The following is a 14,483-nucleotide window of genomic DNA, read 5'->3' on the forward strand; positions in this document are numbered from 1 at the left end:
CCAGTTTGAATTGTTTCACCACCAAAGCCTAGGCCAAACTCTTCCTTGGGTATTAGTGAATTAACTGCTGCCATTTCAGAACTAGGCTCAGACATGAGTGAAATACGCCAACTCCACTAGCACCAGCCTGGTGACAGGCAGGACCGGCTCACGGAACAGGTAGCACACCTCCAGAGCACTGTCTCAGGACTTGCGTACCAGCCACACCATGCGTGTGCTGTGATTGAGGGATCTCATCTCATGGACCATCTTCCACTATCTTGGTGAGAGGCTGACTGCTCAGGATGACTATCCCAGGACCGCCAGCCACGCCTAGATCATCACCACTGCAATCCTGCACCCGAGAGCGTCTGCCATCATCACCCTGATTATGAGGTACGCTACTTGTCCTGCTCTCCACCACCTACCCACCACCATCAACGTACTGGACGCTCTCCTAGCCCTTTTCCATCACGATCCAATGAACGGCACCCACGCACTCGCCAGTCATCGCCAGCACGACGTGTACACTTTGCTTCGGCAGCTGGTGACAACACCTCGTCTCCCAGAGACCTTCAGGGAAACTACTAGCTCCTGGTATTGAGGACCAGATACCAGCGTGTACCAACAACTTGGTCCAAACTGACAGCATTATGGGTCCATCAGTAATTCCCACACCCTTTATTCAAATTGTTTTGTGGGGAATGGAAATGAAGGCTCTTGTTGATACTGGGTCTAGTGTTTCTATAATTGCAGATGAATGTCCTAGGTCAGTTCCTTTGTTAAAGTCTCAGCCCCTTGTTAAATCTTTTACTCTTGCTTCATCTATGATTGGGCACTTTCTATATGTTAGGCACGGGTCATGGCTCCCTTACACATTGCACATTACTCCCTGTCTCAAGTCTTCCACGTCACACGCACTGCAAGCCACCCTGTTATTTTAGGATGGGACTACCTCACTAAGCACCACGTGACGATTGATTTATCTGACTGTCATATAGTGTTTTATGACAACATCCTACCCCTACTACCAGCACATGAGTTCACTCCGGTGCAGTGTGCGGCAGTGGTAGCCTGCGTTGTAATGGTCCCACCAATGTCTGAAATGACAATTGCTGTTGCCCTCTAAGGTAATGGAGCGAGTCCCAACCATCACAGCCCATACCTCGGTCTTCTAGAACCACGTCTGGCCTCTTCTAAGGGACTTGCAGTAGCTAGAACACTATTTCGCGTCTCCAACAGCAGAGCGGTGCCTTGTATCATTAACCCCTCAGAGCAGCTTGTGTCTCTTGAGGTAGGCTGCTATTTGGGCCTTTTGTTTTCTATCATGAGCCGCCCTCATGAGGAATATGCCCTTGTGTCAGCTGTCATCACCCCATCTGCTGCAGATGCAACACTCCCTGATGTGCAATTAGATGCTAGTTTATTTGTAACAGAGAAAACCCAACTTGAATGTCTATTACGTGAATTTCATGACATTTTCAGTTCTCGCCCATATGATTGTGGCAAAACTGACTTTGTCACACATCGCATCAGAACAGGCAATGCTGTGCCAATCAAACTGCGACCTTATCGTGCATCACCTGCAACACTAGCTTTACTACAACAGGAGATAACAAAACTCCTGGAAAACAACATCATTGAAGAGTCCCACAGTCCCTGATCGGCCCCGGTTGTGTTAGTACATAAGAAAGATGGCACATATCGCTTTTGTGTAAACTATCAACGTTACAATGCTGTCACTATTAAAGACTCACATCCGCAGCCTGACCCTTCTACAATCGACAACATTGCTGATTGGCCATTATCCTAGTCTCCTACTCAGGTTTGACCATTTTTAGGCCTCTGCTCATATTACCGGTGGTTTATCAAGCAGTTCTCCTACATAGCTGAGCCTTAACAACGCCTCACTCACAAAGACGTACCCTTCCAGTGGTCTACAGAAGCTAATGGTGCTTTTCAGGTCCTAAAGCACACCCTCACAACTCCACCGACTATGGCCTTTCCTGATTGGTCATCCCCTTGTTGTACACCAATGTATCCCTGCGGTGCTGGCACAATGCCTGCATGGCAGAGAACATGTGATCTTGTATGCGAGCCATACACTCTCTGCAGCAGAAAGGAAATGGTGATGTCGTCTATTCAATGCCAGTCCACCTCAGGCCTCCCCATCACAGGTCACATTTGTGTCGGTAGCTTCACAAACTATGTCATCTAATCCACATCACCATTCAGCACACTTTGATCTGCACCGCGGTACCATCAATCTTGTAACCTTGGCATCTAACGCCACCACCCACATTAGCAGAGGTTTTACCCCTTTCTTTCTCGCACGGTCGTGAGGCCTGAGTGCCTCTCCGTGCCCTTCTGGCTGATACCAACACAGTTTGTAACCAAACATTATAGAATTTAAAACATTTGCAACAGCTTTTATCAATGGCTTTGATAATTTCCCACTCCTACATTTTAGTTTTGGGAACATATCAAAATCCGATGCCTAGAGAGGTGCAGATATAGATCGCAGATATTCTTAGTTGACACCGCAGCTAGGTTTAGGGTTAGCATTCACACACTACTTAGAACATTTTTAAGCTCAGCGCAGGATTTTGGGGCCCAATTCAGTTGTAGGACGAGTGGTTTTGCACGGTGCACTTCGCGGTAATTGTGTCCCGAAACTGAGTTGATCTAATCAAGAGCTGTTACCAAAAATGATTGAAACTCATTTAATTACAAGAGCTTTGATAAGCAGTTTTGATTGTTTCCCACTCGTAACTGATCTAAAATCACCCCAAAATCTGATGCTAAGTAAAGCTCAGATATTGATCGTGGAAATGCATCGTTGACAACCCAGGTAGGTTAAGGGTTAAGATTCAAACAGTACTTAGACAATTTTTAATCTCAGCACTGGATTCTGTGGCCCAAGTCAAGTTAAGAACGGGTGGTTTTTTAGTACTACCTGAATTCTTTTTTTCAGAAACTCTCTGGGGCCTGGATGGCGTGGTGCACCTCCCGTAAATTGTATCCCGAATCTGAATCGGTCCATCAAAAGTTGTTACCAAGCATTATTGAACATCATTCAATTGCAAGAGCTTTGATCACCGATCTTGATTGTTTCCCACTCTTACCTTTAGGTTTGGAGAACATGTCAAAATCCGATGCCAAGTGTGGCTCAGATATCAATAGTGGAAATGCATTGTTGACAGCCAAGGTAGGTTTAGGTTTAAGATTCACACAGTACTTAGGCAATTTTTAATCTCAGCACTGGATTCTGTGGCCCAAGTCAAGTTAAGAACGGGTGGTTTTTTAGTACTACCTGAATTCTTTTTTTCAGAAACTCTCTGGGGCCTGGATGGTGTGGTGCACTTCCCGTTAATTGTATCCCGAATCTGAATCGGTCCATCAAAAGTTGTTACCAAGCATTATTGAACATCATTCAATTGCAAGAGCTTTGATCACCGATCTTGATTTTTTCCCACTCTTACCTTTAGGTTTGGAGAACATGTCAAAATCCGATGCCAAGTGTGGCTCAGATATCAATAGTGGAAATGCATCGTTGACAGCCAAGGTAGGTTTAGGTTTAAGATTCACACAGTACTTAGACAATATTTAATCTCAGCACTGGATTTTGGGGCCCAAGTCAGGTTTAGGATGGGTAATTAGGATGGGTAGTTTTTCCTGGGAAAAACTAAGGTTGCTGCTGGAAGAGGTGTTAGTGGGGCCAGCAGGGGGTGCTCACCCTGTGGTCCATGTGGGTCCTAATGCCCCAGTATAGTGATGGGGACACTATACTGTAAACAGGCGCCGTCCTTCGGATGAGACGTAAAAAACCGAGGTCCTGACTCTCTGTGGTCATTAAAAATCCCAGGGCGCTTCTCGAAAAGAGTAGGGGCGTAACCCCGGTGTCCTGGCCAAATTTCCAATTGGCCCTTACCAATCATGGCCTCCTAATAATCCCCTTCTATGAATTGGCTACATTACTCTGCTCTCCTCCCCACTGATAGCTGATGTGTGGTGAGCGTTCTGGCGCACTATGGCTGCCGTCGCATCATCCAGGTGGATGCTGCACATTGGTGGTGGTGGAGGGGAGTCCCCATTACCTGTAAAGCGCTTTGAGTGGAGTGTCCAGAAAAGCGCTATATAAGTGTAAGCAATTATTAATTATTATTATTAATTTTTTAGTCCTACCTGACATTTTTTTTCCAGATGCTCTCTGGGGTTTGGGTGGCGCGGTGCACCTCGCGGTAATTTTATCCCTAATCTGAATCGGTCCCATCAAAAGTAGTAACCAAGCATTATTGAATATCGTTCAATTGCAAGAACTTTGATTACCGGTCTTGATTGTTTCCCACTTCTACCTTTAAGTTTGGGGAACATGTGAAAATCCTTTGCCAAGTGTGGCTCAGATATCAGTCGTGGAAATGCATCGTTGACAGCCCAGGTAAGGTTAGGGTTAAGATTCACACAGTACTTAGACTTTTTTTCAGCGCTGGATTTTGGGGCCCAAGTCAGGTTTAGGACGGGTTGTTTTTTAGTCTTACCCGAATTTTTTTTTTCAGAAACGTGACATTCACTAATGTATTGACGTTAACATCAGTAGATCTTAAATAATTGGGAGCACAATAACTTACCTAGTTTACAGGATTTTTTCAAAACAACAAACTCAAAAAGTGTTAAAAACTGAAATATTCACTATATACATATTATCTGCAATTCTAATATTCGGAGAAGAATATAACATTACCAGATGCACATTTTTTTCAGGGAGATAGGAAAGACAAAAGAGGGAAAAGAATAGAGCTATATATCGATATATATATTGAGGTTCAGGCACTGTAACTAGAGGACTGATGTGTCTGAGAATTTATATGGAACTGGTAAAAAATTCTGAGAACCACCAAATACAGATGCTGATTATAATACAACAATGTGTAATGAAATTCATAATCTATGTATTAAAGAAGCTGTTTTTACATGAGACCTCAATTTTTTTCCACTTAGACTGGGAAAAACAAATAGGAATGATAGCACCAGAAACTGAAATGGTAGACAAGGTTAATGACTACTTTCTCACCAATTGTGCTGTAGCACCTACAAGAAGAATGCTTGTAATGATGTTGTCTTTTCAAACAATCAAGACAGTGAGGCAAACAGATTAGAGAACTATTAGAGAGCTGTTTTCATAATGTTCTGTGGTATGAAACTGTATGTACCAAGTCCAAATCAATAGTTACAATCCAGTTCACAGGAAAGGACACCTTGAAGAAATGCAAGAGTACTTTAGAGATATAGAATGAGATGGGATAGATATGGACTTAGTGTAGAATGGGTTGAAGCACAAAACAGATTTATTCCAATACTTAGTAAAGCTAAACAAAACTCTCAAATTGTTCAACAAATCAGCAAAGAAAATATATAGTAAAAGAAAGTGCTTTATAAAATGATCAGAAACAACAGGATCCAACAAAAGAAATGGGAGTACAATTAAAGGGGAAGATGGGAAAGAATATTGCAATGGAGGCTAAAATACTGTTCAGTACTACAACAACAAAAGAATCATTAATAATGAAGTAAAACATATTATGGACAACAATGGGAAACGTGCAATGAAAGGGAAATAGCTGATACACTAAAAGAGTGTTTCTTTGCAGTGTTTGCTTTGCATGCTTCAGACACAAGATGGACTAAGTTCTTTATTAGTAGCATAAGCACAGGAGCTATAGCAGTGTTGCAAATACTAGAAACACTCAAGATTAACAAATCCCCAAGGCCTAACTGATTTTACTCAAGGAAACAGTTATTATTCAGAAGCCATTGACACAACTTTTCCAACAGTCACTCAGGAAAGGTATACTACCTACTGTATGGGCTGGAGAATATGTACTGTAGTACCCATCCATAAGAAGGGTGAGAAAACTGAGCCAAGTTATTAAAGATCAATAAGTCTGATTTGTATTGCCTATAAGGATATGGAAACAAACAGAACTAAATAATCACTCTGAGATCCTGTCATCCTTTAAGAATCAAATAGATTAGGTCCTTGTATCAATCTATTAATTTCCAGATGGGCCGAATGGGCTCTTGTTTGTAACCAGTCTTATGTTTTCTTAACAAAAATATATATTTCATAAATTCTTGCTACAATGTTTCTGGAGGCCTGTGTTATGGGTAGCCTTTCACTTCATAAAGTGAACATCAGTCCCCATATACTACATTTTATATTCCGGACAAATCTTTTCTGAAGGCTAGTTCTGATCTCTTTGGAAACCCCTTTGAAGATTTTGTAAGTAGTGTTCTTACTAACCCACCGTGGCAGTGTATTCTATTTTAACAGACAGATCTGTGTTGACAAGTTTATAAACAATTAATAAAACCCAGTTTATAAAGCAGTTTTCAATGGAAAAGAGGTGGACAGTGTGATTGATGTAATTTATGAAAAGGATTATTAAACAGATGACTGACAACAAGGAATAAGTGACAGGAATACAGGTCCATTTTATTCAGAAGCAGCTGTTAGATTTATAACATTGACAGTGACATTAATGTTTGGGTCTAGTAAACAGAGCAGAATATCTTGTTGTCTTGCAGACTCCAGCTGGAACCCTTGTAAAGGTGGAGTTTGTGATTTCATGTGCTGATAATTGCACCAGCTCACCTTACCAACCCCATTGTACAGCAATTCATTACAGCATCCCTCCAAGAGGCACTGACTAGGGAAGGAGCTGCTCTGGTGTAGAGCTAGTGGCATAGGTATTCAGTTTTCATTCTTCATCTTATATAATATCCCTACCTGTTGGGATAAGTATAACTATAGCTAACTGGGAAATTTTATATTAATCTAAATTTAATTTAAAAATTATACAGTTGCAAGAAAAAGTTTGTGAGCCCTTTGGAATTACCTGGATTTCTGCATGAATTACTCATAAAAAGGTGGTCTGATCTTCAACTAAGTCACAATAACAGACAAACACAATCTGCTTAAATTAATAACACAAACCAATTGTAAACAATATTGAACACTTTAAACATTCAGTCTAGGTTGGAAGTAGTATGTGAACCTTTGCATTTAGTAACTGGTAGAACCTCCTTTAGCAGCAATAACCTCCACCCAGTGCTTTCCGTAGCTGCTGATGAGACTTGCACAACGGTCAGGAGGAAATTAAAGCCATTCCTCCTGACAAAACTGTTTCTGTTCATTGATATTTCTGGGATTCCTTGCGTGAACAGCTCTCTTCAGCTCATGCCACAGCATCTCAATTGGGTTGAGGTCTGGACTCTGACATGGCCATTCCAAAACACAAATATTCTCCTGTGTTTCAGGTCATTGTCTTGTTGCATCACCCAACTTCTGTTAAGCTTCAGGTGACGGACCGCATTCTCCTGTAAAATTTCTTGATACAGTTTTGAATTCATTGTTCCCTCTGTGATAACAAGCTGTCCAGGCCCTGAGGCAGCAAAGCAGCCCCAAACCATGATGCTCCCTCCACCATGCTTCACAGTTGGGATGAGGTTTTGGAGTTGGTGTGCAGTGCTTTTTTTCCTCCAAACATAGCGCGACGAGTTTCTCCCAGACAGAACAACTTTTGTCTCATCCGTCCACAAAACATTGTCCCAGAAGCATTGTGGAACATCCAGGTGGTCTTTTGCAAACTTGAGATGTGCAGCAATGTTGGTTTTTTGGAGAGCAGTGGTTTCCTCTGTGATGTCCTTCCATTAACACCATTCTTGTTCAGTGTTTGTGTTATAGGCTTAGCAAGTTCAAGAGATTTCTGCAGGTTCTTTGCTGTTACCCTACGGTTCTTTTTCACCTCCTTCAGCATTGCACGCTGTGCTCTTGCTGTGATCTTTGCAGGATGCCCACTCCTAGGGAGAGGAGCAACAGTACTGAATTTCCTCCATTTATAGACAATTTGTCTTACTGTGGATTAATGGACAACCAGACCTTTAGAAATGCTTTTGTAGCCTTTTCCAGCTTTATGCATCTCTACAATTCTTCTTCCAAGGTCCTCTGATATTTCTTTTGATCAGCGCATGGTTCACATGAACAGCTCTTTCTTGAGAAGAGCAGAATCTGTCAGTAACCAACCTTTGTGTGCCTTTTTTATAGGGCAGGGCACCTCCAATCCACACCTCCAATCTCATCTAATTTCATTGATTGGAACACCTAACTCGAATTAGCTTTTGGAGAATTCATTAGTCTAAAGGTTCAACATACTTTTTCCAACTTAGAATGTTTAGAAACAACCTAGAATGTTTAAACGATGTGTTCAGCACTAACAAGACGAAGTACAATTGTTTGTGTGTTATTAGTTTAAGCAGATTGTGTTGGTCTATTATTGTGACTTAGTTGAAGATTGGACCACATTTCTATGAGTAATGAATGCAGAAATCCAAGTAATTCCAAAGGGTTCACAAACTTTTTCTTCCAATTGTACACAACTACTAACATGTAGATTCAATTAGGGTTTTTATACAGTATTGTAGATGAATGCTAATTTCCTATTTATGGTTTTATTTGGTCAGGCACACCACATACACATTAGGAACTTCAGAACAATAAAAATACACACTTTCCAGCTATAAATGATGCTTTAATACCTGCACATACAATCGTATAGGTGTAGAATATAAATAATAACCAATAAAAGATCTAGAACTGTAATCCTGAAGAATCCTGTTGACTAGGATAATTTTAGCATTAAATCACTTATTTATGACTATATATGTTGCTCAAAGATCCATTTAGGCTTAAAATGCCTGACATAGGAGACACAGGCCACACACTCACAGCCCACTCAGTATTGATGGAACGGAAGTGGAAACAGTCACCAGCTTTAGGTTTTTGGGAATTCACATCTCTAAAGATTTAACCTGGACTGTGAACACTGACTCTATCATGAAGAAGGCTCAGCAGCGCCTTTATTTCTTGAGGTGCCTCAAGCGATGGGGGATGCCAATACATGTGTTGGTGAACTTCTACCGCTGCACTATCGAGAGCGTCCTCACCAACGGGATCACCGTGTGGTATGGCAACACCTCTTCGCGAGAAAGAAAGGCACTGCAGAGAATGGTCAATATGGCCCAGAAGATCATCGGCTGCGGTCTCACCGAGATTAACCAGCTCTATGAGGACCGCTGCCATGGTAGAATTCTGACCATCACAGAGGACAGTCACCACCCCGGGCATGAGCTCTTCACCCCACTGCCCTCAGGCAAGAGATATAAGAGCATACGGACACTTACCACTAGATTCTTCAATAGCTTCTATCCACAAGCAGTGAGACTGGCGAACACATTTAGCCATCCCCCTCGGACCACACCTACACCATCACCATCTACCTCATTGTAATTTATTTATTGTACGTTTCCAGTCATTGTTTACACGTCTGTATTGTTTACATTCAAACTGTCTGCATGTTTACTTGCACATTGTCTATTGTTTGTTTGTACATTGTCTTGATGCACTGTTTGCACTTTGTTTTTTTACACTTGTTTTACAATCGAGAGACTTTCTGTAAGTAAGAATTCCATTGTACCAGCACCGGTTACATATGGCAATAAAGACTTCAAGTCAAGTCAAGTCATTTCTTAATGTATATACTGTATGAAGGTCTACTTCACTTTTAAAGTTTTAAAAATATGCTGCTAGACACTTTACTTTAGTCTTGACACTAGTTTTTTTTTTTGCGAGTGCTCCAATATAGGGGGCAGAGCGTTGGCACTGTGGCTAAGGATCTGTGCTTGTGGCTGGTTCAAATCCTGCAGCCAGCAGAGGAATCCTACTCCGTTGGGCCCCTGAGCAAGGACCTTAACCCAGACTACTCCACGGATGCTGTACAATGGCTGACCCCGCGCTCTGACCCCAAGCTTCTCTCCCTGTCAGTGTGTCTCATGGAGAGCAAGCTGGGGTATGTGAATAGACAAATTCCTAATGCAAGAAATTGTATAGGGCTAATAAAGTGATCTTATCTTATATACATTTTCCATAGTGTCAAGAAAGTTCACATACTGTATGATTGAAATATTTGAATTTAGCCAGAGAATTTACCCAGCAAATGAGGGTTTTACCATGTTTACCAATTAAATACTTGTAGCTTAGGTACAAGTTGTCTTAGCTGCCATAATTATAAAAGAAAGTATCAAAATAAAGTAATGAATTAATAAAAATGTATAGATTTAGCTTCTTTGAAATTTTATGGGGAATACAAAGGTAACAATGCTTTAGCTTTCTTTATTATCCTGCGTCTTATCACATTTCAAAGGTTTTATAAAAAATGCTTTTTTAGTGGATTAAATAAAAAATATCACTGATCAAGGGGCTTATTAGATTTAGATTAAAAAAACAGGTGAATTTAAAATGGTACAATTTGAGAAAATGTTAAAGCAGTAATTCACTGTTTCAACACCATTCAAATAAATGTTGTCCTGGCGTCATTACTGCCAGCAGCCATATCACTCTGCAACTCACAACTGGCAGCCCAGGTGTGAGCCTGGTCAGTACCTGGATGAGAGACCTCCTCGGAAAAACTAAGGTTGCTGCTGGAAGAGGTGTTAGTGGGGTCAGCAGGGGTTGCTCACCCTGCGGTCCATGTGGGTCCCAATGCCCCAGTATAGTGACGGGGACACTATACTGTAAACAGGTGCCATCCTTCGGATGAGATGTAAAACCGAGGTCCTGACTCTCTGTGGTCATTAAAAATCCCAGGGCGTTTCTCGAAAAGAGTAGGGGTGTAACCCTGACGTCCTGGCCAAATTCCCCCGTCCCTTACCGATCATGGCCTCCTAATAATCCTCATCTAGGAATTAGCTTCATTACTCTGCTCTCCTCCCCAATGATAGCTGGTGTGTGGGGAGCATTCTGGCGCACTATGGCTGTCGTCACACCATCCAGGTGGGGCTGCACATTGGTGGTGGTGGTGGAAGGGAGACCCCATTACTTATAAAGTGCTTTGAGTAAGGTGGAGTGTCCAGAAAAGTGCTATATAAGTGTAAGCAATTATATCTATACTTTTTTCAAATATACTTCAATTTCCAATTCCTCAGATAAGCCTAGAATTACTGTGGGCAAATGGCTGAATTTGTAAGCCCCTTGACTCTTGAAAGGTACATATCAGGAGTTATATCCCCAAAATATATATTTAGTAAATTCTTTAATTTACTATATATATATACACACACCCGATGATGATGATGCATGATTTGTAATTAAACAAAATGGGAAATCACTGAAAGTGCTGAATACTTTTTGCAAGGCAATGTATGGACCACTTTAAGTGTTTTGCTCTAAAAAGCAATTGTACTGTATATCAGCAGTATAGTTAAGAGAGTCAAAGAAAATGGCCAAATCTGTTCCTTTGTTCCTTTTCTTTAAGATGGTGTATTATGTGCTTGAGAATAAGGTACCTTACTGTATATTTCTGACATTTAGCATGTTCTAAGAGAATTATATGTAAAATCATAAATCGGTCAATGGTGTGTCCAGGTTCATTTTCCAAGCAAAACATTCATATTACTGTGGTTATAATCCTATTAATAAAAGGACTCGATGATTCATTCACTTTTGATCATTCAGCAAGCTTATAGCTGCCTTACAGAACAGTTAAATATTGAATCTCTTAAAGACTCAAGCGTCAGATGTTGTCTTGTGAATCTGAACAAGAACACTAAAAATATTGCCAATTTTTAAAGATTTTCTTCAGAGCTCCATTCAAAGCTGGTCTCTCACTTGTCAGTTTTATTCCTTGCCCAGCAGAAGTTGGTCTTACAAATAGCTCATTCCACTTCATCAATAAGAACAGAAGTAGGAAACATGACTTGAATCTGAATATTCTCTCAGGACAGTCAAAAGGAAAATGAATGAAAAAGGAAAACAGCAATTTCTTTTTATTAAACAACCTTGATTAGCAATTTTACATGAACAATCTTTCCTATAATCTACCAATATAAACATGCATAAGTATTTTCTAAAACTGTCTTCTACAATTCCAATACTAAACTGACTTAACAGATCAGAAGCAGCAGGCTTTCTGAAATCATAAAGGGAGGTTTATCTATGAATGCGCAGTTTGAATAGCATTAGTTAGTCCCAGCCAAAGTAACACCTTTAAATGCAAATCAAAGTTTTAGATGTCCTAATCTGTATTTAAAAAAACAGTGCTGCAGTTCATCACCAGTAAGGTAAATCTGCTGATGGACTTACCATCTGAATAAAAAAGGGCAGAAGCACTTGGAATTAAGATGAGCCTCTACTCACAACACTAATGAAACTAATTTCTTAATGTTCACTGAAAAAAAAAAGTCTTTTAACAGTATAAGTCCCCACAATCAAAACATGAATGTCACTTTCAAATCTTTTTGTTTCAGGATTCTTCTCATTACAGAAACTCCAGGGGGATTAAGCGATATTTGCTCTTTGGTCATAAGAAACAATGGCATCTGTGTGCAGCTTGGACTCCGGAGAGACTGGGGCTCACTGCCATCGTGCTCTCAGACCAGGCTGGGTTGTCTCCACACCCTATACATCCTGCAGTTCTGCTTCTCTGCAAGTCTACATGATGTAGACTTTCTCAGCCTGGGAGAAGCTGAAGACTTCTTTGGTTCTTGGGCAGATCACTTTGTCATCTTGACGAATGGAAAGGAGGGACTGAAGAACACGACAAAACATTTAAGAAACAGATTAGATTTTCAGTACAATTCCCGGGCACAGAACTGAATTCTATCTGGTACCAAGGCAGGAACATTTCACAGTAAGAAAAACAGACAAATAGGTGGCACACTCAAGTGAAAATAACACATACTTACATTATATCCGTAAACATAGCCATTGGGAAGCATCATTGGGGGATTGTTTTCATTCATCACTTCCCCCGAGATTTTACACACTAGTCTGGAGTTGGCACAGTGGGCCATGGGTAACGGCTGGGCTAGCTTGTTCAGAGACTTGCTGCAGACAGGGCAGTCCGGATTTTTTGAAGTTCCATCTTCCTTATAGCACTGTCTGTGACCCACGTGATTTAAGGAATAACACATTTCATAATGCTAATTTAGGATGTGAAATGGTATCTAGATATTGTAATACTAAGCATGCCATATAGAAGAACAAGTAATAGGTTTATTCCATGCTGAAAAAAAGAAGAAAGAACACAACGTTTCGGCCGTGGAGCCTTCCTCACACCTGATATGACATACTTTGTCTTCAAAGAGAAGATGGCAAAAAAACAAACATCCTGTGACACACCTGAAGAAGGCTCCACGGCCGAAACGTTGTGTTCTCTTTCTTCTTTTTTTCAGCATGGAATAAACCTATTACTTGTTCCTTTGCAGCCTACGCATGCTGACGCAGCTACCCACCTGAACTACATGTCATATAGAATCCCTTGACAGAATTAAGAAGCCCATTTATAAATACTTCTATATGTTTATTCTAAGATTGCTAATGCTTTTTTGTTTTGCGTTCCACACCTTGTGTGGAATCCCAGGGTGTTTCTCGAAAAGAGGGGGGGGTATAATAATCCCTATCTATGAATTAGCTTCATCACTCTGCTCTCCTCCCCACTGTTAGCTGATGTGTGGTGAGGGTTCTGGCGCACTATGGCTGCTGTCGCATCATCCAAGTGGGGCTGCACATTGGTGGTGAAGGAGAGTCCCCATTACCTGTAAAGTGCTTTGAATGTAGTGTCCAGAAAAGCGCCATAGAAGTATAAGCAATTATCAGAAATGCAAGAGACTGAAAAGGATACGGTGTTTTGATTGCAGAGAGTCCTGCCTGAAGAGTGATGGTGAACACAGAGTTGTTGCCAAGCTGATGTAATCTGTAGTTATCATATCTGAACTGTTGAATAAGCATCTTCCAGCGAGCCGGGTCCAAGAGGTCCTTTGAAGACAGGAATACATCTTTGAATTTAACTGAACAACAGTTATGTTCCCTGCTCACTGCTGAACATATTGCCAAACAGGATTCTGCTGAAAAAAAAACGCTACTATAGCAATCAAAATCTCTGAAAAGAAAATATAATGCGATAGTAGCAACAGAAGATCTTGAAGATTTTGAATTCTACTAAATGTCAGGTGTACATTATCCAGTGTTAATGTAATTTACACCATAAATAAAAAGCTGCATCCTCCTTATCAAAATTTTAAATTACCCACTCCTTCTCAATGAAGTCACTTTTAACATTTTTAACAGTTTGGCTCATCCGGCCTGTTTCATAGTTACCAACTAATTGATGCACGAATCTCAACCAGACATTTCGGCTTCAAAAACGTAGAGTTGCTTATTCCATACTTTGTTTTTTCTTCAACCCATCATTTTTGTATATTAAGCATTTTTTTCCCTCTGAACACTGAATTAACATGAATCTTTTCAATGTTGGAGTTTATGTGGTGTAGCAATACAGAATTGGTTGCTAATGTTCTGTATGCCTTTCTTGCCTTCAGTAGCATTACAAATATAATTGATGGACCAGGTAAAGCATAAAACGTCTAATCTATATAGAAAGACTTACCCT

The 14,483-nt window shown here is 40.7% G+C and overlaps 1 protein-coding gene across 2 annotated transcripts in view; it reads right to left on the reverse strand.

Moving 5' to 3' along the window:
• Positions 1-11,844: 11,844 nt before the first annotated feature.
• maea (macrophage erythroblast attacher, E3 ubiquitin ligase) overlaps positions 11,845-14,483 on the reverse strand; it is a 44,316-nt gene continuing 41,677 nt past the window's right edge. For both annotated transcript variants that reach the window (XM_015344978.2, XM_006629640.3), the window contains exons 7-9: positions 13,716-13,849; positions 12,778-12,973; positions 11,845-12,619 (exon numbers count right to left, since the gene is read on the reverse strand). In XM_015344978.2, coding sequence (XP_015200464.1) covers positions 12,524-12,619; positions 12,778-12,973; positions 13,716-13,849 — 426 coding nt within the window. In that variant the 3' untranslated portion in view covers positions 11,845-12,523. The remainder of the gene's footprint in view (positions 12,620-12,777; positions 12,974-13,715; positions 13,850-14,483) is intronic.

The sequence above is a fragment of the Lepisosteus oculatus genome, chromosome 1 (genome assembly GCF_040954835.1).
Source record: "Lepisosteus oculatus isolate fLepOcu1 chromosome 1, fLepOcu1.hap2, whole genome shotgun sequence".
NCBI lineage: Eukaryota > Metazoa > Chordata > Actinopteri > Semionotiformes > Lepisosteidae > Lepisosteus > Lepisosteus oculatus.